The sequence below is a fragment of the Emydura macquarii genome, unplaced genomic scaffold, assembly GCF_026122565.2.
Source record: "Emydura macquarii macquarii isolate MOO-44397 ecotype Brisbane River unplaced genomic scaffold, CSIRO-AGI_Emac_v2 contig_2768, whole genome shotgun sequence".
NCBI classification, from domain to species: Eukaryota; Metazoa; Chordata; order Testudines; family Chelidae; genus Emydura; species Emydura macquarii.
The window spans coordinates 47,293,246-47,318,848 of record NW_027132905.1 but is presented as its reverse complement, the minus strand read 5'-3'; the positions used below and the strand labels follow the sequence as shown (position 1 = coordinate 47,318,848).

Sequence of the window (25,603 nt, the reverse complement as noted above, 5' to 3'; positions counted from 1 at the left end):
CACACAGCCTCATGAATCTGCATCAGCCCCATATCAGAGGCTCTTCCCTTTAGGAATCAAAAGTCAGTTTATTCGTCATGCCTTTCATTCCTTGGTGCCTTTACCTAGGCTGGCAAACAAATATGTCCACACTGGTGGTGATTATTATGTTAATAGCTGTTCAACTAGGAGATCCACCAACACACTGCATATATGTATACGTGTATATGGTAACCACACACAGTTACTAGTAACCTGGGCTGGATTTAAGTCATCAGCTAAAGAAGAAAAGCTCTGCATTAATCACTACAAACCATTGAGCCATCCAATAACCACTTAAAAGCTATTTTTAATAATTAACAATGACAACAAGGCAGAAATATGTTCTGTGCATAGCTTAAGGTGGTTTTAAATCACAAAGTAAACAAAAACAAAATCAATGCATCCAAAGAAAAAACCAAAACTGTTAAAATGTTGCACTAAAGACTACAAAAACACTGAAAAATGAAGTTCATCTATCATATTTGACCTTTTTCATATAAAAGTGTGCATATGTTAAGAACGTTTTATTAACAAGAGAGCAGATTCTACACTGCTATTTCGTATTATATTGCATTCTGTCAATTTAGGCTATTGTCATAACAGGATATTGGTTCTGACAAAAACAAATCGGCAACTTCAAAGATTTTATTATTTTATTATTATTATTATTATAATAATAAAGAAAAAGTGGCTGCTCACTAGACCTAATCATTGGGAATACAACACCAGAACAAAATGGTTTTAAAAAATATAAAGGAATGAAGCCTAACATATTACTCAGGATACATTTTTCTAAAACATGAAAGTCAGAAAAAGAGCACAATATTTTAACTATTGCCTTTCATTGCCTTCCGGTGGTGACTGGATTCATGAAAAAACAGCAAAGAAATTAAATATTATAAATCATTGACAATTTATTTATTTTCAGATATAAATGAGTGTTTCTAATGGTTAATTGTTGCCTTTATTTTAAGATGAAAATCCATGTAAGTACAGGTACTTCCACAATTCAGTATTTCTCATACTCTGCGGCGTTATTCTCCCACCACAACATACAGGCCATAGTTACTGAGTTCAACAGGAGTTACATGTACCCTGAAGCAGGTCTCTAGTTTTCTATACATACTGGGACAGGTCCTCAGCATGTGCAAGTTGTCATAGCTCCACTGACTTTAACGGAGAGATGACAAATTACAGCTACTGAGCATCTGCCCCATGAAATACAGGAATGTATCAGTTGGTAAGAGAGAATACCATCATTGCCAAGGGCTTAGTCTTGCATGGTTTGTTCAATTGTTTACTCACATAAATAAAATACATTTTCTCCACTTAAAGTCACCCTGACACACACATTATCTTATTTATTTTGACACTTTTATATATTCTTATGGCAATATAAAGTTTTGAAAATATGTAGAATTAGAAAGTTGAAAGTTAAGGAATAATTATGAAGCTTCTCAGCAACAGTGGTTAGGACTGCCTATCAACAGTAAAAACTTTACAGCAGTCTAGAAGGTCTACAAAATATAATATGGCACCTTAGTATGTCTTTCACACACATACCCTCAAATTGCAAAAAATAGTCCATTCTTCCATGTGTTACTGATCATCAGATTCAACTGTATTCCAAAGACTGAATGAAAAAGGCTGTCTATATTCTTAAGAAAGTCAGCTATGGCTTAATACTGATTCCACTGAAACTGGTAGCAAAATTTCTAGTCATTTCAAAGACAGGAAGATCAAGTTCTTCCAGATCAAAATTTTGTCTTCTGCCAATCACAGATTCGCAATCATCTTTCTAGAGTTAGTAAAATATGGTTGCCTCCAGTTACATAGAATTACAGAGCAGAAGTAAAACAAACTTTTAATCTGGCACTTAATCAGGTGTTGATTTATATTTTCAAGAGTAATTACAAAGTAAATTTTTGAATGTCAATAATGTTATGGTATGATGATTTTCATAATAAAACATGCTGTACAGACTGCAGCGTTTCAAACTGCTGATTCAAAATATCAGACGTCAGAACCAAGAAGGATTTTTTTTTGCACAAGTTACTTATTTTCTTTTGTTTTGTTTCAACTCTCATTAAAGTCAATTGTAACAGTGTAAAACACTATAATTTAGTCTTCCAGTAACCAAATTTTGGATCAACTCCAGGAACTCTTACTTAGGCAAATTTTCAACAGGATTTTCACTTTTACATACAATATTCTGAATGTATCCGTGTGTATTTCATTTTAGTACAAAAACTCGTTAAACTGTATAAGCAAACTAATTTACATCTCAAAAATTAAATCCCCATATAGTTCTTTTATTTTAAACTTTTTTTTTTTTATTCTATGAACTATCTGTGCACCAAGAATAAACATTTATGAAGTGTGATATAAAAAGACTTCAAATGTAGTTTTATGGCAGGCTTTCCCACCAACCATTTGTTAACCTTTTCTCATGGGGAAATGACTTATGGCAAACATGTTATTTACTTTTCCATAATGTATAAAATTGAAAATAACCTACTATTTTCAACAGGAAAGCTTTGTCAAAAAGTCAGTAGACGTTAAATAGCAAATAAATTAACATTTCATTTATTAAAAATGTTTTACTTTCTGATACTCATTGAAAACAGATAAATATGCTGTGCAAATCATCCTAATTTTTAATAGCTAAATGTGTACACTGATTATAGCAGAGGTATTCAAAGACTATCAGATCATCTTGGTATTTAAGTATTGTATTTATAGGACTTGTCCATATACTGAGAAATTCCTACCAAACTTCTACCCTATTGCCTAGGAAATGGACTCAGAGCACAATATGACTCCTCTTTCATACCCTCAAGGAGATAGCCTTCGTAGGTGGGGCTAGCTGTTCTACTTCCCACTCTGCTGACAGACCAAAGAAACCACCGGAGAAATATATAGGGTGCATGACAGGGATGAACAACATATATGTACAGCAATTGTTAGCTTTTATATATAGGAATTAGAGGCTTGATTTATAGGCAAGTCACATATACAGTGCAGTATTTGTTGTACAAGATCATTCATAGAAAAAGCAAAGCATTTTCTCTCTCTCTGCAGTACAGTACCTCTAGTATAGATCTGGTGTTCTAGGTTAGTCAGACTGGCTGTACTCCTAGTTCTAAGGTAGACAAGGGGAAGGCCTGGCAGACAGGAAAGACAAAGTTAGCAGGTAAGGAAAAATGCAGATATACAGGCAGTTGCTTCTCCATTACGCATACAAGAATAAAGAGAGTTAGACAGACTGTTGGCATCATGCAATCAGTGAATGGGCACTGTCCATTTCCTAGTGCTAAACTAGAACTTGAGACTTTCTAATCCTTGCGGGAAAAAAGTCCCAAACACCACATGAGGGGAGGAGGGCAAGTCAGGAGCTAGCATACACAATGTTCTGTTAGAATTAAGATGAACATTCAAAGCAAAATGTTTAGCCACATTTAATATAGTTTCACTCAGAAATTCAGTTGTTGTCAAAATGGTTAATCTTAATATCTCCTGGTTGATGTGAGAGACATGGAGTTAAGTCAAGGAAAGCTGCAATGTTTATTTCTCAACTGATTTAAAAAACAAACCAACAAAAAACAGATCATGAGGATCGTATTTTCTCTTTGATGGAGATATTTCATTGTTCATATTCAATGCTCACTGTTAAGTAAAACGAAAGTAGTCAGGCCAAATTATAGTCAGTATAACACCACCATAAACCTTGCTTGGATATTAAATGAATAGACTCTTGGTGCTGGGACCACCATTGTTACTGCAGTTTCACATTGGAAGCTGGCACTGATACAAAAAGGTTTATAAGTCCCAGGAATACATTTGCTATGACATCAAGAAAACCTTCAATAAAACAAAAGAGACATGTACTTTTTTTCTTAGGCCAGGAGAGGTGTTGTTTTAAAAAATCATGTTTCTGCAGGAACCGACTGAGTAGCAGTGAAGTGGCATTTGGATTGCAAAATGAACATATGCCTCATCAGGGCTGCAGCTCAGACAACTGACATCATCCAAAGATTTTAGAACTTTCTGAAACTTTAGGCCTGTTCATTGAGGAGGGGAAACTTATCTTCTGTATTCTTGGGCAAATATACCTCATAGTTGAATAGGGCAGCCCAGTGTGAATGAGACAGACGAGTGTTTTTTTCTTTTTTAAATTGACTCCTGAATAATCTAAGAACCCTATGGAAGAGGAGCCGAAAAATAACAAACAGCTGCTTTTTGTTGTTTCTTCTTTTTTCCCTATTCTCTTTCTTTTAGATGTAAAAGCCAAACAAACAAAGTAACTTTGCCCATCTGGAGGAGAGAAATTGATTCAAGCATTTTAGGGGTAAAGAGCTTTTTATTTGGCAATGAAATGTTTGCTGAATGGAGGAGAAGCTTTTTGCTGAATGAATGGAGAAGCTTTCACTGGAAATGTGGAGTCAAGACAAAACCTGAATTCTCCAAAGAAACTAGAAAAACTGCTAAGACTCCTAGAACTTCAGAAAGATCACATTAGGTCATGTGACAACTAGAAGCAAGTCAGCTGTCCAGCAAAGAGTTCTCTAACTCTCAACACCCTTAGGGGATTAAGACTTGGTACAGAGAAGACTGGAGTGAGCTTACTTTGGAGATCATTAACACCACCACACAGTAAGCAAAAGAGGTCACCACTGAGCAACACGAGGCACAAAACTTCCCCAGCGTTGAATGTACTGCTACTATTATACTCCTAACCTGTTTATTCTTTTATATGATAGTGTTATAAAATAGTTTGCCATTCAAAGTGTCTGACAGACGTAAAGATGTAAAATTAGCAATGCACATTCTTAATTCAAAGCCAGTAGCCTGACACAGAAAATGCTCTTTAGAAAGATTATTGCAGTGCAACAGAAACTAACATAGCTCTTCTTCTTGCCCTAAATTCCTTAAAATGCACTGTGATAAACTTTGAGCTTGTAATTGGTAAGAGTGAAATGGCTGCATGTGTCAGGACTTCAAAATAAAGAAAGACATGATTAATGAATATCATACTCTGTCCAAAGGATGGTGGGTCCACAGAAGATCCCATCCATTCTTCTGACTTGACCGTGTCCACTTCTTTGTCCTGTTTACAGTAATCTGCCATCCATGACTGTTTGGTACTAGTGTACTGTTCTAGAGAGACATAAAACAAAAAGCTTGTAAGAATAAGGACAAATGCGAAATGTCTGTTGATATGACAGTTAAATAAAGTACCAGCTAAGTAAGTGAAATGTATGTTAAAGTCATAGGACTAAAATTAATCTTCATATTGAAGTGACTAATAATTAATCTCAAAAGTTATTTTAGCTGCTAGTTGCAATAGGCCATTTTCACAGGTTAATTTCAAGCCACAACTCACAAAATCACAGCAGTCTTCTCAAAACAACTATTCTCAGTAGCACTCACATACTGAGTTTATCTATATTATCTTCCTATGATTGTTGTTGTGATACTTTGATAACATGCCTACCATTAGTTTTCTTAAAAGGTTCTTGGTGGGTAATATCACATTTTACAGGGGAAATTCATCTTATTTGCTATATCAGCTTCGGGCACAACTTGTAATGGTTCTGAAAGTACCATGCAAGATTATGGTTCTCTTTCATATAGATATAAACCATATATATATATAAAACCATGCACAGGGGAGAATAATCAAAGTAACATTAATCATACCAGTTTGCTGGTTTTAACAAGTTTTAATAGAATGCCTAGAAAAAAAAATAAAGTGTGGACTGAGATGATTCCCCACCACCCAAGCTCCTCTGCTCTGCCAGCACCACTTGGAGCAGGACAATTTAAGAAATACTTGAATCCCTGATGTGGCATTTGAAGGAGACTATAAGCCTTCTTCCTCACTGCGATCAAGCCTAGAGTAAACCAAAGGTCCTTAGGCTGACTCAATAAACTCATGAATAAGGACAGCTAAATGTAAACTGTTGATGTTTTGTTGTTTGCAGTTTATTCTTGTACTGCTGTACCATGGATACCTGGAACCTTGATCAGAACAGGAAATGTGTATAATAACCACCTCTCCACTACTGATGCAGAAAAAGACAAAGGCAAATATTCTGTTTGGTTAGAAGACCCAATATCCAAAGTGTCAGGTGATGGTGAAAGGGCATTTATTTAGGCAAGAGGTCACTCTTGGCTTTAAAGCGGAATCAAAGAAGTGAGCACTTCACGATTCAGTCTCCCTATAAGAACATCTATACATATCGTTACTGGACTAAATGAGTAGTCATTATACATCATACCTGTCAGATTGCTGAAAATTGATAAGCGTCTTAAAATATTTTTAAATTCTTAAAATCTGAGACGTTTTAAATGAAAGCCTGCTTTTCATTAAAAATACATTACTCCTAGCATATGAATTAAGAGAATTCAGATGACCAAAGTAAGAATGCCTACTAAGCTGTAAAATATGTAGTTAAACACTTCACCCTTTTACAAACGCTAATAAAATATAGACTGAAGGAGCACCTGCCTACAACAACAGTCTGAAGAATCTAAAGACACATATGCCAAGGCTTATGTCAGAAGATACAGATGGGACTCAGTTACCAATGTCTACTGTCAGTAGTGTGTGCAAAAATGAAAAAGCTATACTGGATAATATTCTAAGAGTATTCTCATACACACCTGTTAACACAGAGGTAATATTGATATCTAAACGATGTTTAGCCTTTGCTTCCAGCTTTAGACGAGAAGGGTGGAGGCGGCTGGCTGCCTGTTGTTGCCAGGATACGGAGCATGGCCATGGCTCAATAAATGGCTCCCAGCCTAAGAGAACACAAGAAATGTTACCTCTATTACACAAACATCTGAAGTTCATGTTCGAAAGCTCTTTACATAAATAAGTGTCCAGTAAAGGCAAACCTTGGTGAAAAGTCCTACAACTTTCAATTGCTGTTCAAGATGAACTTGTATATTCAACAGTCGAGCAAATTTCCAGATCATATAAAGTTGTTCAAATAGGAACCATGACATATATACATGGAGATTCTTAACTAGTCATGGCAGGTCTTAGAAAAAACTACAGTCTCGAGTGAAAATCAGTTAGTCGTATGACTGAGTACCAAATTCTTTCCTTGTATAAACAGGCAGAATTTCACACAATAGCCGAGAATTTGGCCTTGAATTGATTGATGTCTACTACATGATATTATGAAACAAGAGGATTTGAAATACATCCCAAAACTGGGAAAGAAATTACTCATCCTGTCTAGCCAGTGTAATGTAGCTTTATCATTGAAAGATTATTCCTGAAGAGGTCTTCACTGTCAACATTGTTAATAATTGAGGTTTTTTATCTAAATTGTAGACTGTAAACTAGCATAAAATTTAGTTGTTCCTCCCTCTCTTCTTTTATACGCTGATCCAGGAGAGTTTGTACACTTTAAAAATATCTTATCTAAAATCATGGTGATGTTCTCATTGTCCATGTAAATGTCTAATCCTATTTGCCTTTTATCAGCTCCAAATGTGTTGGATTTAAAATTTAATTGGATGTCCTCTTTAGAGAAACGAAAGTGACTATAAAACAACAAGAAATAGATTTATTTAGGTTGTAATTAATAATACAAGTAAGGAGTTTAAAATATATTTTATTTTCATGTTGACAGTGTCTCTATAAATTTCTTTTTCCATCATGTGTATTTAAGGAAACCCCTTTGTTCCTTTTACAGACGACTTGCTGACACAACAGCCGTTCCCACCCGTTACATAAAATTTATGTTGAGTGAACTCCAGACTGCTAAAGCATGCAAGACTGCTTTCCAACTCCTACAATAATATATATATTTTATATTTACCTGAAAGCTCACGGTTATAATAATCTCCAGAGAGTATAAAATAAGCATAGCCTTCAGGACTGGCTCTCACATGTTGGAGAAAATTCAAACCTGTAATGAAAGTAAACATTATACTAATATAAGAAATATATGACTGAGTCCTTAATTTGAAGTTGCATTAACAAGCAATGAAGAGTTTTATAAAAAAAATTGAATAGTACAAACAAAACACCACACTTGACAATTTTCTTTAAATCAAATAATGTGATGTACAAATATTTAAGGGTAATTATAAACAGATATTATTAAATTTAAATTATAAACAGAGAATTACCATTACAGTACCCCAGGGCTCCAAACCAGGGCAGGGGCCCTACTGCACTAATATTCTGTGCAATCCAAGGTAGACACAGTCCCAGCCCCACAGAGTTTGTAATCTGCCTATTGACACCACCATTCCCATCCCAGTAACACAGAATGAAACACTCGTGATTGTCATAGGTTCCCAGAAATATTTAAGTCTACTCTAACACAACAGACTGCTCAACTGAATCTCCTTAATTTTCATAGATTGCCAATCTTTTTTTTTAACCTCAGATTAAACAAAAAGTATGACAAGGTCACTTCTCCAAATATAATATGGCAGAAGGCACCAAAACAAAACCCACTACAGTATAGTCACCCAGGTTCTAAAGCAGTGCCAAACAGCACAGCTAAATTTGAGGGGTTAATGAATGGCCTTAAGGTTTAGTATCTTGATAACTAACAAGACTAGAAATAAATGCTGCATACAAGTGATGAACTGTGAAAGCACTGGAATGCCTTGATTGATAGCATTCACAAATTGCCCCAAAACAATCTTAGTTTTTAAAAATAGTGTATATGGAATTACCATCTTTTTGATTCACATTTCAGTTAACATGAAGATAGCAACTAGTATTTTGATAGCTATTCAAAACTAAACACCATTACAAAATACTCTCTGCAAGTAGCTAGGAATACCAAATTTAAAGTAATATAAAGCATTCATCTCTAATTTTAGCAACCTGTGATAAAGTTAGTGCTGGAATCCTTTGCAATTGAGGTAGGGGAAAACAGCAAATGGTGGTCAGCATGATATAATTTAAAGGTCCAATACCACAAACTTCAAGAACTAGAAACACTTCAAGAGACCAATACGAATACTACCAGGACCAATACATTTCCCAAGCTTTGTCCTGGACCAGCGATCAGAAAGGAAGTAAATGTTATGAGCTCTGCAAGGTAATCTGCCAAAAGACATAATTGTAAGTTACTTTAATGGAGGAAATGTTCCTTTCTTTTCCTGTGTGTGAGATCTATGCATAAAACACTGAGTCACTTTTGTCCGAGGTCAAGATGGACAGTTATTTAACTTCCTTCCTTAATAAAAGGCTTAATTACCTACTTTAATGGAACACAGCCTCCCATAACCTTCAGTCGGATTTCATAGGCAAAGGAACACAGTGAAACAAAATGAAAAAACATAAGGCTGGAAGAAAAAAATTCCATACAAACCATTTTGATTACTTCTCTTTTATCAAAGGTAGGCTCTCTTCAGTGAAAAAAGCATCAACTCTATAGCAAAGGACGCATTTTGAAATCACAAGTCATAAACTTTAAGGCCAGAAGGGAACACGGTCTTCTTGTCTGACCTTGCGTAGAGCACAGGCCACCAATACCACCCAGCAGCCGCACACTAAACCCAACAATTGAAATTAGACCAAAGCATTACAGCCCACAAGGGACTAGACTATTATGTGCACAAACACAGAATAGGACAGACTGAGGGGCACCAGCAGGAAAATGATTAAGAGAGATATACCCAGATAATCCTGGCAAGTGACCAGGACCCCTATGCTGCCAAGGAAGGAGGGGAAAAAAATCTGATGGTCACTGCCACCCTGAGGGGGAAGAGGTGAATTCTTCCCTGATCCCATATATGGCGATCATTTAGACCCTGAGAATGTGAGCAAGAACCAGCCAGCCAAGAACCTGTAAGAGAAAATGCTTAGTGTCATCTCAGAGCTCTACCCCACCCCATCCAATGTCCCATCTCCAGCTATTACCATCCTTGATGCTTCAGAGGACAAAGGTTTTAAAAAAATAGAATATATTGGGGGGGGGAATCCCTTCCTGACACCTGCAGGGGGGCCATCTGAAACCCTGTAGCATGAGCTTTTCGGAAGATATGACATAAATTGGAAGTGAGCTCCAGGGCTGCTGAGGGCCCTGCCCCTACCACCACAAGCAACTCTGTCACAATCCCACTCAATGTGTTTAAAAAAAAACAGCTGGATAAATTTAAATTGTCTGCCTGCACACAACTCCTATTGGCCTGAGTTTACTCATGACCAGTTTATTCCCATTTGGTTTTGAGTCAACATTGTCCTTTAGCTTAAATAGCTCTTTACCATTCCTGGTACTTACCTACCTCGCACATATTTCTAGAGAGCAATCACATCAGCCTTCTTTATTCTAAACTAAACAAGGCAAGCTCTTCCAGTCTCCTCTCATAACAGAGTCCCTCCATTCCTCTGATCATCCTACTAGCTATTCTCTGCACCTGTTCCAGTTTAAGTTCATTTTATGTGAACCTGAGTGACCAGAACTGCATTCAGTATTCCAAACAAGGTCCTACCGGTGCCTCGTACAAAGGCATTAACATTTCTCTATTGCAACTGAAAATGCTTCACCTCATACCTAGCATTCACCAAGAAACGCATGTGCTTTTTCCACAGCCACAATACATTGGTCACTCAATGATCACAGGATGATTACCAGCACACCCAGTTCTCCTCTTCCATATGGAAGCAAGAGGAGTCCATAGCTTGTAGCAGAAATTATTATTAGACTCTAAGAGCATGACCTTGCACTCCATACTATTGAATTTCATCCCATTTGTGTCACTCTGGTCTTCAAAGTCATCCAGATCTTCCTGTATAATATTCTGATCCCCCTCTGTATTCAAGATGCCTCCTAACTTTATTTCATCGGCAAATTTCATTAGCAGGCTTACTTTTTGTGCCAAGGTCATTTATAAAAATATTGAATAAGAAAGGTTTCAAAACCGACCCTTGAGAAATTCTACTAGTAACCTCCCTCCGGTCTGATACCTTATCTTTCAGTACAAAACACTGTCTTCTCCCGTTTAGCCAGGTCCTTATCCATCTTGCAGTTTTTCTACTGATCCCCACCTCCCCTAATTCAACTAATAATTTCCATGTGGTACTTTGTCAAACACTTTACTGAAGTCCAAGTATATTAGAGCACTGCACTTCTCTTCTTTAAAAAAACCAGTTACTTTCTCAAAGAAGGAAATCAGGTTAGGCTGCTATGATCTATCTTTGGTAAACCCGTTTTGTATTACATTCCCTTCACCATTTAATTATCCTTTCCATCACAATTTGTTCGAATGCCTTGCATATTACTGAGGTCAGACTGACAGGTTTGCAATTGCCCAGATCACTTTTCCCCCCACTTACTAAGACATAGGTACGACATTAGCTATTCTCTAGTCAAACGATACTACCTTGCTACCAGACTAGCAATCTCATGTGCCAGTTCTTTCAGTATTCTTAGATGGAAATTATCCAGTCCCCATGATTTGAGTTCACTAAGTTCTTTTAAGTTTTTCTTCCACCTCAGATTTGATCATTTCCATTTCTAGACACTCATTTCTATCAACTTTACTGCCTTCACATACCTGTTCCATATCATCATCCCTACTGAAAACCGAGACAAAGCATTTGCTCAGTTTTGGGGTAATACCTAAATTATCTTTAATCTCTTTCCCATCCACTCTACAGAGTGGCTAAACCTCATCCTTCCTTATTCTCTTTATTTATAGAACAAAACACCTCATTTATTTATTTATTTTAATTTCCTTGGAAAGACCTAATTCAGCTTGACTTTTAGAAATTCTTTATTCCTATATTTTCTCACCTCCATGATGTAGCTTTTTTTGCTGATCAACCCTTTTTTCCACTCCCTATAGGCTTTTGGCTTACTCCGAAGTAAGGAGGGGGGTGCAGCATCTTCCTATGATTTTGTTCAATACTTAATGAAGCAGAGCACTGATCTCAATTAGCTCTTTTAGGCACTACCACAATACAAATGGACAGCAACACAACCACTTGGCAATTTTACAATGATTTAATTAATAACATCTTATTTTTGTGCTGAGCACTGACACCCACTTGCTCACACATATTCCTCTGTGGAAATCATATACACAAACGCAGGCTATAAACATACATAGTAGGTGGCCCAGAGGAAATCTTCAAGTTAGGGAAGTGATTAGAAGACAATTAAGGACAATACTCACGTGAAAAAGTTAACTCAGCTAGGGGTACATCACAGTCCATGCAGTCATCAATGAAACAAATGCATATGCTTTCTGCTTTAATCTCAACTCCAGAGATCAATTGAACTGGCATAGTTCCCTGGCTATCTCGACCTCCAGAGGCTAGTGAAAGGGATTTCAGAGGTTCAGCATTCTTAAACAACCAGCTTGCTGCTTTTTTCAACTGGCCTTAAAAGAAATAAGCAAACAAACAATCAAGGCATTTGCTATGCACACTATTTCAAACAAAACACATTTATACAAAATATCCCTGAAAAGAAATCAAATGAATTCCCAATAAAACCAAAAGGTTATAGCAAAATGTAGAAGTGCCATAAGGTTTGTTTTATTTAAGGAAAATGAGGGAGATTAAAGTTAGGAAGTATAATGACACTCTATCAATACAAAGTGATCTTTTAAGGTTGCAAATTGAGGAACAACAGAGTTTTTTGTTGGATTAAAAATGTGACTGACTATAAATGAGAAGGAGAATGATGATGTTAAAGAAAAACCAGAAGAGAATCTTGTGCCTTAATCTTTAATTTCTTTTTCAGGTTTTGTGTAATTTATGAAAATGAGTAAAGTAAGTAAACCATGTAACAAGAAGAAATGAAGAGCATGAAAAAAAATCAGTGGGTGTAAAAGAAGAAGAAATAAGTACAAGTGAGGAACATAAGCAGTGTAGAAACTGATGAGAGTTTCTAAATAAAAAATAATTTTAGGATATGGTGGGAGAAAAAAAATACATGAATCATGTAACAGCTACAGGGAAACTGTAATCATGCTTAGTGGTAACTTGAATAAAATACACTAGGGTAATGCATTTAAAGTGAGATGTGTCATTCAGAGACAAACTCAAAAGAAAAATATTTAGGGAAGAAACAGCAGTGAGAATGAGAATATTTAAAGGATGTAGATATGATGACTATTTTATGATGGCTATGGGATAGAAAACAGCCACTTTCTATTTTGTCTATGTATCAAGCGACTGCCAATATGTCTGTTTTGATGTATTAAGAGCCAGGCTCTTATTTACAAAAACTATAATTGCAACTAATAGAAAAAATATTTGGAATTACCTTGGCAAATCAAAAGAGCTTTACGACAATCATCCATACTAAATCCCAGTTCCTGAAGTCGAGCCAGCTGTATCTCTGTAATTAAAGAAACATTTAGCCAACCATTTGTCCTCATATGAATTAGTTGCTTTACTTATTTTTTTAAATGAAATGAATTATTGTTTAAAGATTAGTTTCCCTCTACAACTGGATCAATTTCTGAACATACAAGAGATTTCTACTTAAAAAACAACAACATTCAGGGATGTTTTAGGCCAAACATTTTTTTTAATGTTTGTGTGTTAGAACACAAGCTAGATCTCAAGTCCAGTAGGGTAATTTTAGTGTATGCACTTAATTTCATTCTGTACTAACATTTCTTAGATCCATACATCAAACCTTTCTATTCTGTGGGGCTTTCCTCATCTACTTTCACATTTCCCCATTATACCTAAGTACTGTAGTAGAGAAGACAGAGCCTGTTTCACTCTTGTGTAATTCTTTGCTTTCATAAAAGTTGTGCTCCTAGAGACACTCAAATTTTAGAAATAAACTTTTACAAAGCCTAATAGTGAAAAGTTGCTGGGGGAAGGGCGGAGGAAGGCTGGTGCTGGTTATTTTTAATTATAATTCTCAATAGAAACAATTTAAAAGGATAGCATTCCCCTGCAGTGATTGCAACCTAAGCATTACTGCATTCTGCTGAAGTAGGAAGGCAAATACTAATTAAAATTGATTGAAGACTAACATTGAGTAGTCTGCTTTCACATTACAAGAAGAATAAAGAGTTTCATCACTATTTGATGGCATCCATCACCATATCAGAATTGATGAAATACAGATTTTATATAATCAAGCTACAACCATCTGTTTTGTTACAAATTACATCTGGCTTTACTCTGCAGAAGCCTCCTTAAGGCATGGAAAATGGCTTTAGTTTAATAGTTGAATACATACCAAGAACAGGATCCAATACGTGTTTAGATACGTCTTTGTTTTCAGATGTTGATGATGAGGTCTCGTTTACCCAAGATGAATTGGAAAGATTATTAGCAGCAGTCTCGCTATCCGATACACGGGACTCAGGCACAGCAGCACTGGTCTGCCCAGGGATGGACTTTGCAATAGCCAAAAACAGCTGAACATCATTATAGGACAGTCTGATGTTCAGTGCTTGTAACTGAACCTAAATGAAATTTAAAAATCCAATATGATTAAAGCTTTTAAACTATCATTTTTTCATTCATTTCCCTTTTGCATGCCATATTTTGTAGCAACACACTGCCAGGAATGAAAGTAAGAATAACCATATCAAAATCAGATGTTTATTTTGTTTTAAAACCTTGATACTAAAAATGCCAAGTTTCTGTCATTAACCAATAACGTAATAATTTTAAAAATCCCAAATGCCAATAACTACAGGATAAACCATCTGAACATGCTGAAGAATCCTAGATTTTAGTATGTTTTGTCCAAAGAGGGATTAACCAAAATCCCCACTCAGGAGAGGTATTTTTGTTTTGATTTAAAGGGGAGTAAAAAGCTCTAAATTTATTTCCTACCAGGAAACGTTAAGAAGAAGATTTACGGAAAAATAAAAGTTATTTTACTAAACTTACGGCCAAGACTCAAAAGTTACTTTGTGGCATCTCTTGCTTTTGTCACAAGTTATTTTTCCCCTATTGATCTCTGAAATAAATGCATCTAATACCCCTAAAAATACCACCAGAAATCACTCTCTCCTTACCACTAAAAAAAATGTTTCCAGCTTGTCTCATTTTTTCATTTTTATTTTGAAAAACAATTTTGTCTTATTCTTTTCTTATATTATGACAAAGCATTATTCTGAATTTCCAAATGTGATGCACCAGAATGAAGTATTCTAGATTATTATGACTATGCACATAAAATTTGTTTCAGTCACTTTGATCTTACCTCTAGAATGGGTGGGAAATCTTCACTATTGAATGCATCCAACAGTCCTGAGCCACTAGCATAGGAAGAATTCCCTACAAGTTCCATCTGAATATGCACAGGATCAATGATGGACAATGCTGTGTCCTGCTCATTTCCGAGGCGGCATGAAAAAACCTAAATGATTGAAATGAGTGAAAATCAAAATACATTGCTAGATATGCTAATGCAAATTTTTTCTGCTCTCAGTTGTCAGAGTGAAGCTCTCAACTCCCTGTTCTAAGGGTTATCGTATCTATAGAGAGAGAGCAGATACATGAAATAAATCAAGAAATCTTTCTCAAAACTATTTTTAAGAAAGTCTTTCACTTTTACTTTCATTCTTAATTTCACTGACACCATTTCATATAGAGACTATGTAAACTAAGAGCTCAAGATGATTATAATTTTAAATATTTTTGTTTGAATTTAGGGCTTATGAAAGATTGCTGAATTAAGGTTTCTAGACATGCAAGTAATCTATGTCATCCACCAAACATGACAAAGACAATGGTACGGCAAGCTTCCCCCCCAATGCCCCACCAACATGTTGGCCCTATAGGAACCACATCTGGGAAAGGGGGAAGGAGGGAACACAAGAAACTGGCTCAGTCTTCGTGGCTCATTCAACACTTGGTCTCTGTTGAAAATATCAACGAAGTGGCCAATTAGTGGTGATTGCAGTGGTGATTTTTTTCACACTGACATTTACCTACTGCAAAGTAAATTGAAACCAAACAATTTCAAGGATGCCACCAACAGCCATCAAATAACTAACAGTCACTGCTCATATGACCTGGATTTGAACTGGTGATCTAGATTAGAAAGCCGTTTATATTCACCCAACAGTTTAGTAAAAGTATTTCAGTCACGGTATCATTATGACAAAAGAAACTATTAGATTGGCAGAACTTTCCAAATTCCAAGTCAGAAAGAAATCTCAAATATTTATCAAATAGTATTTCTAGGTCTTATAGACAGGAATTTATTTATCCCCACCCATCCACCCACACACACACGTGTATGTATGTATGTATGTACGTACAGAAGAGTTGGAGTCAGTGCTATTGCAAGGTTATCAACCTCCCTCAACCTCACCAAAGCTAATATGCAAACTAAATATATACAGACTAAAGATACCAGTTCCCTACTGGTGTTCAGAAGTGAAATTTCTGCAGACATATTAAAGCTTGACTTAAAAATCAAAAACATAACCTACATAATTGCTAAACACCTGGAAAAAGACCTGAGCAACACCATTGCAGACAACAGTCCTTTGCAAGTTCAAGTTTAGAGGTTAGGTCATTAAAAAGATGTACCTGACTGACAGCTTGGTGAGTTTCCAACCAAGTATTTTAACACTGTGACAAGAGCAGTGCAGAAATGGCCTTTCTACTGCAATGGGTTGAGAACATTTGATAAGGAAATTAACAGGCTATGGTAGTAAAGCACTCCAGGAGATCATTTTTAATAAATTCTATTTGTCACTGCATTTCAACCTAAGGTTTTAACAGAAAAGCACCATACCCAGTTAATCCAATATTAGAATAAATGCTTATAAAATTCAAAGAGTTTCATCTTACCTCAATGCCAAACAAACTACCAGAGAAAGGACGATCCACCAGTTTGGGCTTGTACGTGAGAACAGTAGTTCCTTTCAATATAATTGCACTGGTATCAAAACAAGACATGTCTTCAACTACCACAAATTCGGTACCTGACCAAAATAAAAGACAAATACTCAATTGTGAAATCTGAAAACTGCATTTATACTTCTTTAAAATATTTTAGTAGAGGATTCTTCATTATCCGTCCCCCATGCACCTGACTTTACATTGTTTCAGCACTGTTCTGTGGAATTTAAATGTGGCACCTCCAAAAGGCAGATAGTCTATTCTCTTTGTGTAAGCATAAAACAGTATGTATTTACCCGTAACATTAATCTTGACTTCCACTTGTTTTTCAGTAGTCACCTGGAGAGAAGAACGTTTCGTAACTATGCCACTCTTCACTGTTTTAGGAACTACAGTTGTTTCACTGCTATAACTCCGTTGCCGGGAAGAAGTCAGATTATCCTGCTTTTTAACATCACTGGGAGTATGTAGAAAGCCATGAACAAGCAGCAGCCAGTCAAATATTAAAAATACACGAAGATTGTTCAAAACAACTGTGAAACAGGAGGAATCCTTAGTAGATCTAATAAAAAAAAAAGAAGAGCACGTATCATATCAAATTCACATGTGGTAAAATCTGTTCTTTAGTTCTGGCATCTGACTTTCCACCTTAGAATTTATTTTAATATTAAAGATTTATGTTTCTGGTGAACAGGTAATATAGTGGATTGTGTGTGAATGTAATTACTTACATGTAGTCTTCTGGAACTCTATTACAGATTTTTAAAAGGTCTGTTTTTTACATCAGTCTAAGTTTGGGGGCTTGCTGTGTGCAAATAAACCTAACAAATCAAAAATCATTAAAACTTTAATAAAAGCAAAATAAACAAGGAACAATGGTATAATAGATTAATTATATGGGGCTTTATGTAAATATAAATATTTTCCAAAACCACCTTTACCACAATGTAAGTATTCTGTACATACGTGACAATGTCAATTTTTAAAATTTTATGTTATTTTTTGACATCTGTTCAGTATCACTTCTGATGGAGTGTGTGTGAAATTTAAACCTGGCTCAATGCCTCTTAAAAAGATTTGAAATACAATACGTCTCCTTTCACACCCTGACCACATTTTGTAGCACAGGCAGCTCCTTTGTAATTCAGAAAAAAATGCTACCCTCTCTGAACTTTTTAGCTGCATATTTTGAATATCCCTTCTGGAGGGACAGAAAATTTGACTTAATGATCTGGAATGTCAATTATGTCTGGTCATGTTAACTGGAAAATATTTCAAGTGTTAAATACCTATGAATCAAGTTTATATCTGACACACTCTAAACTGTACAGTCCCTAAGGAACAATAAATTCCTTTGCAAGAAGCGACATGCATGCCCCGCTTTTAACAGTAAAATCCTTTAACCCTCCCTGGATATCTGGAATATTTCCAAAGGCAAGAACTAGGGTAAGACTGTCACTTAACTCCGCAAAATCTTTTATCTAATGCCAATGAAATACTCAGCAATGAAAAAGTATAAAATACATTTATCTGTCTATATACTCCAAGACATATTATGTAGATAGTGAAAACTATTGAAACAATTAGTAAACATATTTCATATGATGTGATCTCAACATAGCTACAATCATTAATGTTCAAACTAACTCCCCATTTAGATAAATATTAGGGTCATTCAGAACCATTTCAACTGATTACATAAAGCACTACTTTACAAAATCTCCAGTATTACCATAATTGTTCTTGATAAACCTATGTAATTATTCTAAGTGAGTTCAAATAGACAAAGCCATCAGATGTTCCTGATCCACTTTATTCTACATAGTTACAGTACAACCTATGCAACAAATATTATATTTACACAGGTACCTGTTACAGTTTTATAAGATACAGGCCTTCAAAAAGTTTATTTATCATGGAATAAAATATACACTACAAAACCTGGTATCTGTCTGCATTCTCTAGTGACTTTCATCAGAAGAGCTCAAGCATTTTAAAAACATTAATTGTGCTGCACACGATCCCTATGAGGTATCACACTAATTTTACAAAGTGTGAAAGAGTTAGAGGTCAAATGACTTGACTCAGTTTAGTCAGCGAATATATGTCAGGACTGGGGATACATTACACGAGTCTTACTTCCCTCTCCCTTTAACCAACTAGACAACACACACCCACAAAAAAAAAATAAATAAATAAAAAGATGTCAGATTTAGAACTAAATGTTGTCACATACAAAATACATACATTTTTCTTACATGGTTAAATTATCACAAGGTACCTTACATTTCCAACAAGATTTAATCAAAACTGCACAGAACTCAAAATTTCTGATGCTTTCAAGCATTCAAAGAGTACTAGATGAGCAAAGACAGCAAGGGAAAAAAATACCTACTTACATGAGGGAGCATGGGGATATTGTGTTAAAATATGTTTTGTAGATGAGGCGCCATTTCTGGATTTATTTAACTCCCCAAAAAAGGAAAGAGCAACATCTACTGGAAAGTTATTTTAACTGCAGGTGCATAATCCCTTTGAATAAAAAATTCCATAATTTAAATACACATTTGGGGGGGGTGTGTGTGTGTGTGTGTGTGTGTGTGTGTGTGTGTGTGTGAGTGTGAGTGTGTGTGAGAGAGAGAGAGAGAGAGACCCGTTGTGGGCTTTTTTTTTTTTTTTTTTTAAATTACAAAATAAAGGGTAAAGAAGAGTTTATGATGAAGAAAAAATACTGATGTTCTCAGATTATAAAAAACACTTCACTGTGAATTGTCCCTAGAAACGTGTTAACTACTTATACTAAACAATCTGTTCCATCTTGTCTTTAGCTGTGACACTCTGAGTAAGTTTCCCAGATCTGAAGAAGAGCTTTTGAGCTTACACAGAACTCTTCTTCAGGTCTGGGCTCTGTGTAAGCTCGAAAGCTTGTCTCTCACACCAACAGAAATTCATCCAATAAAAGATATTACCTTACCCACCTTGTCTCTCTTGACTCACATAGCTACAACAACATGGCATATATTTAAAAAAAATAATCATTTATACACCAATATGTTAGTTTCTGGATTCCCCTACCTGAAATGCAACTCAATCTGTATTGCTCCTTTATTACTACTGTTCTTTGATGACTGAAAGATGCAGTTGAACACATTGGGCATGCCTAGAGTTGTCTTCTGCCCAGCATAACGAGTGTCAAATGCCATCATAGAATGGGAAACCAAGTTAATAGATTTGGTTTGATTTGAAAAACTCTCAAAAAGCAACTTCGATTTCTGGAAGTCAAACCTGGCAGATTTAAATGAAAAGAAAAATAGTTTATTGTTATGACTCTTCCAACATATACTCTTACAAAAAAGAAGAGCCAGGGAATTTTAAGTGTCCATGCAATACGGACAGGATCTCTGTTTTTAAGGATTAACCTGAAAGTCCTTCAACCCACAAATGGCATGAAATCCCTTTCGTCTTGGAACAATAAAGGACGGAGTCAATCCATCTGGGATTTGAAACCCCTTGGGTTTTCCATGCAAAACTCAACTATTAAGTTACTGTTCTTATTCCAAAATACAATTTGGGAGAGGCAAGGAAATTAAGAGGTTTTTAAGTAATACAATACTTTTCTATCAAGCCATCTAATTGAGACTCCATCTGGTTTATGCATACTGTATAGATATTTAAGCATCAAATTGTATAATAAATCAGCATACTTTCTTTCCTTTATAGTATGTTAAGAAAATTATTACACTTAAGCATTAATTCAGACTAAAAGCAGCATAAAAGCCATACCTGGCTAATGAGCTGAGTCCATCCTTTCCTTTTGGATCAACCAGTTCCAGACTCACATTAACCATATTAATAAGGAAAGACATACAGGTATACACTTCTCCACTCAACACAGTCTGCAAATGGAAAACACCAATATTCACTATAAAACACCTTGATTATTTCAGATCTTTGATTTAATAATTTTCTAATGAGCACAGTAAGCAAACATTTATGAGGCCATATACAGTGTCCTCTCAACTAAATTTGATTAACATACTTCAGAAAAATTTTAGAATTATAAACACAAACTAGAATAAATGTAATTCTGTTCCATTGTAATGTCAACTGACTTTTTTTTTTTTTTAAAGCAAAAAGTAATTTCAAATTCTTTCTATAATGAACATAGGATGGCCAGACAGCAAGAGTGAAACATCAGGACAGAGGCGGGGTAGAGGAGGAGTAGTAATAAGTGACTATATAAAACAAAGCCCAGAATATCAGGACTGTTCCTATGAAATCAGGACATCTGGTCTCCCTAAATGAACATAATTTTGTTACCTATGAAACAGTGTCATTTATTTATCTTAAATAAAGTACTCTCCATGCCAGGCTTTCCACCAAAGCCCTAAAGGAAACAGCAATCCAACTACATTTTCTTTTCCTATTCCAATTCATTCCCTTCCATGAAAGCTTTGAATTTATCTCAAGTATTAATCAAATTGATTAACTAGTTAAGGATTTGCTTTTTAAAAATAAATACCTGTTTGGTGCTCATATTAGCACCAGGAAGGATTCAGCCAGGCTTATCTAAAATCTTTGGAGAGCTCTGCATGTTTTTCTGATAAATTTTCACAAAATATAAATTTGCCTCCATGGCAGATAAGGACTAGGTGTGCTGTGGAGACAATACTTGGGGTCCCCACAAGGTACAAAGGTCAAATTTGTTGTTAAGCTCCTCCACCCAACAAATAAAAAACACTGATGCATTCCACATGATGTGCTGCCCCATTTTCCCAGAAGGATGATATCTGATGCTGAGCCTAATGAATAGGGGACATTCAGGACTCTGCCACAAGACACCCAAGAAAAAAGTATGCTAGCGTTTTAACTCACAAGCTTTCAGGTTTGTTAAAATGATGAAATTTTTTATTATTTTTTTAAATCAGCAGGCCTGTTTAAATGTCACTACTGTCCATAGGCAATGACTACTGTTCATAATCTCTTTTCAAGAGAATCTCTGAACAAGCAACAACAACAGGTTACGATAGAAATGACAAATATGCTCCTCTTTATTCCTTTAACTGCTCCTGAGACAACACATAATTCCCAAACATTCAAACAAAGAGCTTCACCATCACCATTGTTCTTCCACTAAAATCTTTGCCTACCAGTGAAATAGTCTGTCATTTAACAAACCCTAGAAAGAACTTTTTTGCGCATGTTTTCAACCTAACAAAACTCAAAGTTTCTCTCACGTGAATTCTTGGATCCTGTAGATCATACGGTCGCATAAACTCTTCTATAGGTTCCCCAAGGTTATTCTCCAGTAGTCCTCGAATCAGTTTATATTTACTCAGATCCAGAGAGCAATGGACTGATGACAGATTGCCATGAATTGATATGTCTGGAACTGCATGACTTATCTCCCTAGAAAAGAAAAAGAATCAAGGTCATAAAATCTTCAACTGCAATGCCTACTGCACAGGAAAACAGACAAAGAAATTACCTAACAGAAAACAGTTCTATAGAAAGAGTTCCACCTCCCTGATTGAATTGCAGATAGGCGATTCAATGGTATCTGACAAGATAGCAGATATTCTTCCAATCAAGACAGGGCACCAATTTAAGGGACAAATCGTAGACTCATTATAGTGTTTAACTGTTTTAAGGTAAAATTTTCAAAAGCACCTAAGGGACTTAAGTGCTAAAGTCTCACTGAAAGTCAACGAGTTTGACTGAGGCACCTAAGTCACTTTAGTGCTTTTGAAAATTTTACACAACGCCTTAAAAGGACCAAAGTTCTTGACTACTTTCTAGATCAATAAAATAATTACAGAAGTTCAAGAAAATGCTTAAAGTCCTTTTTTTTTTTTTAAACACTTATTAAAAAGAAGCAAAATATTAAGGCTTAATACTACCCTCCCCCCTTCAAGTGTTTAGCACTTTGCACACTGGCTCACTTCCATGGTTTTGAGGAGATTTGCTAAGAGCCCTTGTGGCTGTAAGAATGCATTTCTGACCATCAAAAGATGGGGCTGAGTGAAGATTCTTGTTTGGAATAATTCCTATTCGGCCCTACCTCTCCACTGCTTGGAACTACCTCCTCTCCAGGAGCCTCTCTTGAAATACCCTCTAACTCCTTCCTTTCAGACTTAAAACCAGCTGATGGAATGAGTGCATTAGAAAGACAGGCCTGGGGAAATAAATAGGAGGTCAGAGTGGAACTAATGGGGGAAAGGGGTAATTAAAGCCACTTCTGTGTTAGGAAAGAAAGTAAGTGAAGATGGCCCTCACTCTAGAGTAAGAGGCAAGTGGAGCTTCTGCTGATGGAGAAGGGAGGGGGGAAAACAGGAGAGGATTGGGAGAAGGGTTTCTTGGCAAACATCTCTCAAGTTAAAAACTTCAGTGAGAGGCAGTACACTCAGCCTGAGAGCTCTTAAGTGGAGTATGGAGCCTTTTGTGATAAGTTGCCCGTTTTTCAGAGATGCTAAGTACTCAATGATTCCAACTGAAGTCAATGGCAGCCGCACATACTCCGCCCCTTTGAAAATCAAGAAACATATACTTAGGTGCCTCAATATGGGTTTATGTATTTAATCCAACGCACCTACATTTGTTTTTGTCCGTATTTTCAAATACATGTCAAAAACTAGTGTGAAATGCTTCTTATCATATTTACTTACAACTGCTGGGCTGTGTAACACGGGTAGCAATATTTCAAAAATATCAGTAAAAACAGGAAAAACACAACAGATTATACAGTTTAGATAACACTATACATTAAATCATAGTGCAGAGTATGAAATTATTTACATCACTGTAACTCACTTGTCTAAGTTTCTCTCTACTTGCAGCCTCAATCCAAAAGGTTCTGTTAAGAGACTGCCTCCTGTCTGCCTGACAAAGTAGGAAGAGAAGGTCAGATCTGCACCAATATCCTCCGTAGCCTTGGAATACTCTCTAGGGTATCTCTCTGCAGCAAAGATGTCCATGTCCTGCAGATCAACCACAATGCAGTCTAACAGGCAGATATGATCCTCTGTAAGAGTACAAAGATTCATACATCAAGCAAGATTAAACATTCTGAACTAATGAAGCCACCTACTTTATTATAGGAGAAAGTTGACTTTATTATAGAAATAATTCTATTCTGCTTATGTTCTTATGCTGCTGCACTGTGGCATTTGATGCACATAAGCATTAACTCAGACAGGATACCATGAACTCCTCAATTATGCGGGTGCAGAATGTGGCATGGAATCCACTTCATGCTGCAGAATTGTGTACCAGAATTTAAACTTTCATGTTTTAGGTAAAAGTTATGTTTCTAATCCTTGGGGTTGCAAACAAATCCTTGAAAACATGAATCATGCAGTAACATCTTTCTGAGTTTGCAAACAGAGTGGAAAAAACACAACTCTGAGTTGTAAACTTCCCCACTCCTCTCAATCGGTTGTTAATTCTGAAACCTAAAGATAAACACACAAATCTCAGCATTGTTCATTATTTCACTGTTGATTATTTAAAGCCCAATCTAATTCCCACTGAAGACAATAGAAATACTTCCACTGACTTCCGTGGGAGTTGGACTGGACACCTTGTTAACAAATTAATGCCAAGAGATCTAAACTGCTTATTGCTCATCCCCAGAAACCAAAACTCCAAATGTCCACTACTCTGTTACCAAAATCTTCAGCTTCCTCCTTCCTCTATAATGCAGTTATGCTCAGCCAACATGAAAACCTGTGGCCTGAAAATACGGGAGAGCATAAAATAAACCACATAGGGTCTAACGTACCAGACACATTGTTAGTTTTCATATTTCATTAACATCTCTTTTTTCTTTTCTTTTTTTTAATTTTCAACAAAACCTTACAGTTTGAAGCACAACTCTGTGGGCAAGCGGTGGAGATGGGGAACCTGTTTAGGTTTTTATCACTATGGTACTCAAAATGCTTTTCTCCTCTGTTCCTAGGCTTCTATTATCAATGATGATACGTTACAGTGAAATGGTATTTTGTACAAAAAGGAAGAATGGACATTCCCGCACCCTGCAAGTGAACAGTAGCGGACAGAAAGATCAGCCCCAAAATCATGACGTAACCACGCCACAGACGGTATCTCCTAAACTAAACTGAATAATTGATATTAAAAGAAGGAAAAAGTTAAGTAAGCTGTTCTATTATCTCTCACATACCTGGACTGTCAGGGATTTGTGCAACAGGTGATTTTAGCGGTTGTCCTTGCTGCTTAGTCACTGTACTCAGTACAGGCTCACTTTTCAGATTCATAATATTTGTTCCAGAAGATGATTTCATGAATAACCCTTCTGTCAGGCTCATGAGCCCCTTAGAGTCACCTGCACTTGTTGTTTTCTTCATGCCATGTTTTGGGGTTCCCAGCGGTGAAGAAAACTGAACAGAATCCCGCTAATGAAAGGAATACAGTGATTTACAATAGAGATTTAACTTCTAATTTTAAAACAGATTAATACATGGAGTTTTAATGAAGTAATTTTCTAAAAAGTAGAAAGGGTGGAAGCGGTGATGTAACCACTATTCATAAACAAAGTCATCTATCTAAGAAACAAAACATCATTCAAAATTGTGGCCCACCTTAAATATTAGAACAGTTCCAAAATGCAGTCATGTGATTACATATGAGTTCTTTCCCCCTGCTTTTAAAATAATTGTATTAACAATTTAGAACAAGATTTATAGTATAATAAATTTAAAAAAATAGGAGTGAAAAGTCTATACAGCAATTAATTTTTAA

General features: G+C 36.0%; 1 protein-coding gene across 5 annotated transcripts in view; it reads right to left on the bottom strand.

Annotated features, from left to right (window-relative positions):
- The window catches only part of VPS13D (vacuolar protein sorting 13 homolog D), a 172,820-nt gene that overhangs the window by 110,551 nt on the left and 36,666 nt on the right, over positions 1–25,603 (bottom strand). For 4 of the 5 annotated variants that reach the window (XM_067567469.1, XM_067567468.1, XM_067567467.1 and 1 more), the window contains exons 25-39: positions 25,026–25,257; positions 23,657–23,867; positions 22,084–22,255; positions 20,630–20,742; positions 19,922–20,131; positions 17,143–17,408; positions 16,796–16,929; positions 15,195–15,350; positions 14,217–14,445; positions 13,281–13,355; positions 12,184–12,390; positions 7,860–7,949; positions 6,688–6,828; positions 5,056–5,178; positions 3,111–3,185 (exon numbers count right to left, since the gene is read on the bottom strand). In XM_067567469.1, the coding sequence (XP_067423570.1) occupies positions 3,111–3,185; positions 5,056–5,178; positions 6,688–6,828; positions 7,860–7,949; positions 12,184–12,390; positions 13,281–13,355; positions 14,217–14,445; positions 15,195–15,350; positions 16,796–16,929; positions 17,143–17,408; positions 19,922–20,131; positions 20,630–20,742; positions 22,084–22,255; positions 23,657–23,867; positions 25,026–25,257 (2,434 nt within the window). The remainder of the gene's footprint in view (positions 1–3,110; positions 3,186–5,055; positions 5,179–6,687; positions 6,829–7,859; positions 7,950–12,183; positions 12,391–13,280; positions 13,356–14,216; positions 14,446–15,194; positions 15,351–16,795; positions 16,930–17,142; positions 17,409–19,921; positions 20,132–20,629; positions 20,743–22,083; positions 22,256–23,656; positions 23,868–25,025; positions 25,258–25,603) is intronic. The other variant, XM_067567466.1, reaches the window with a different exon arrangement.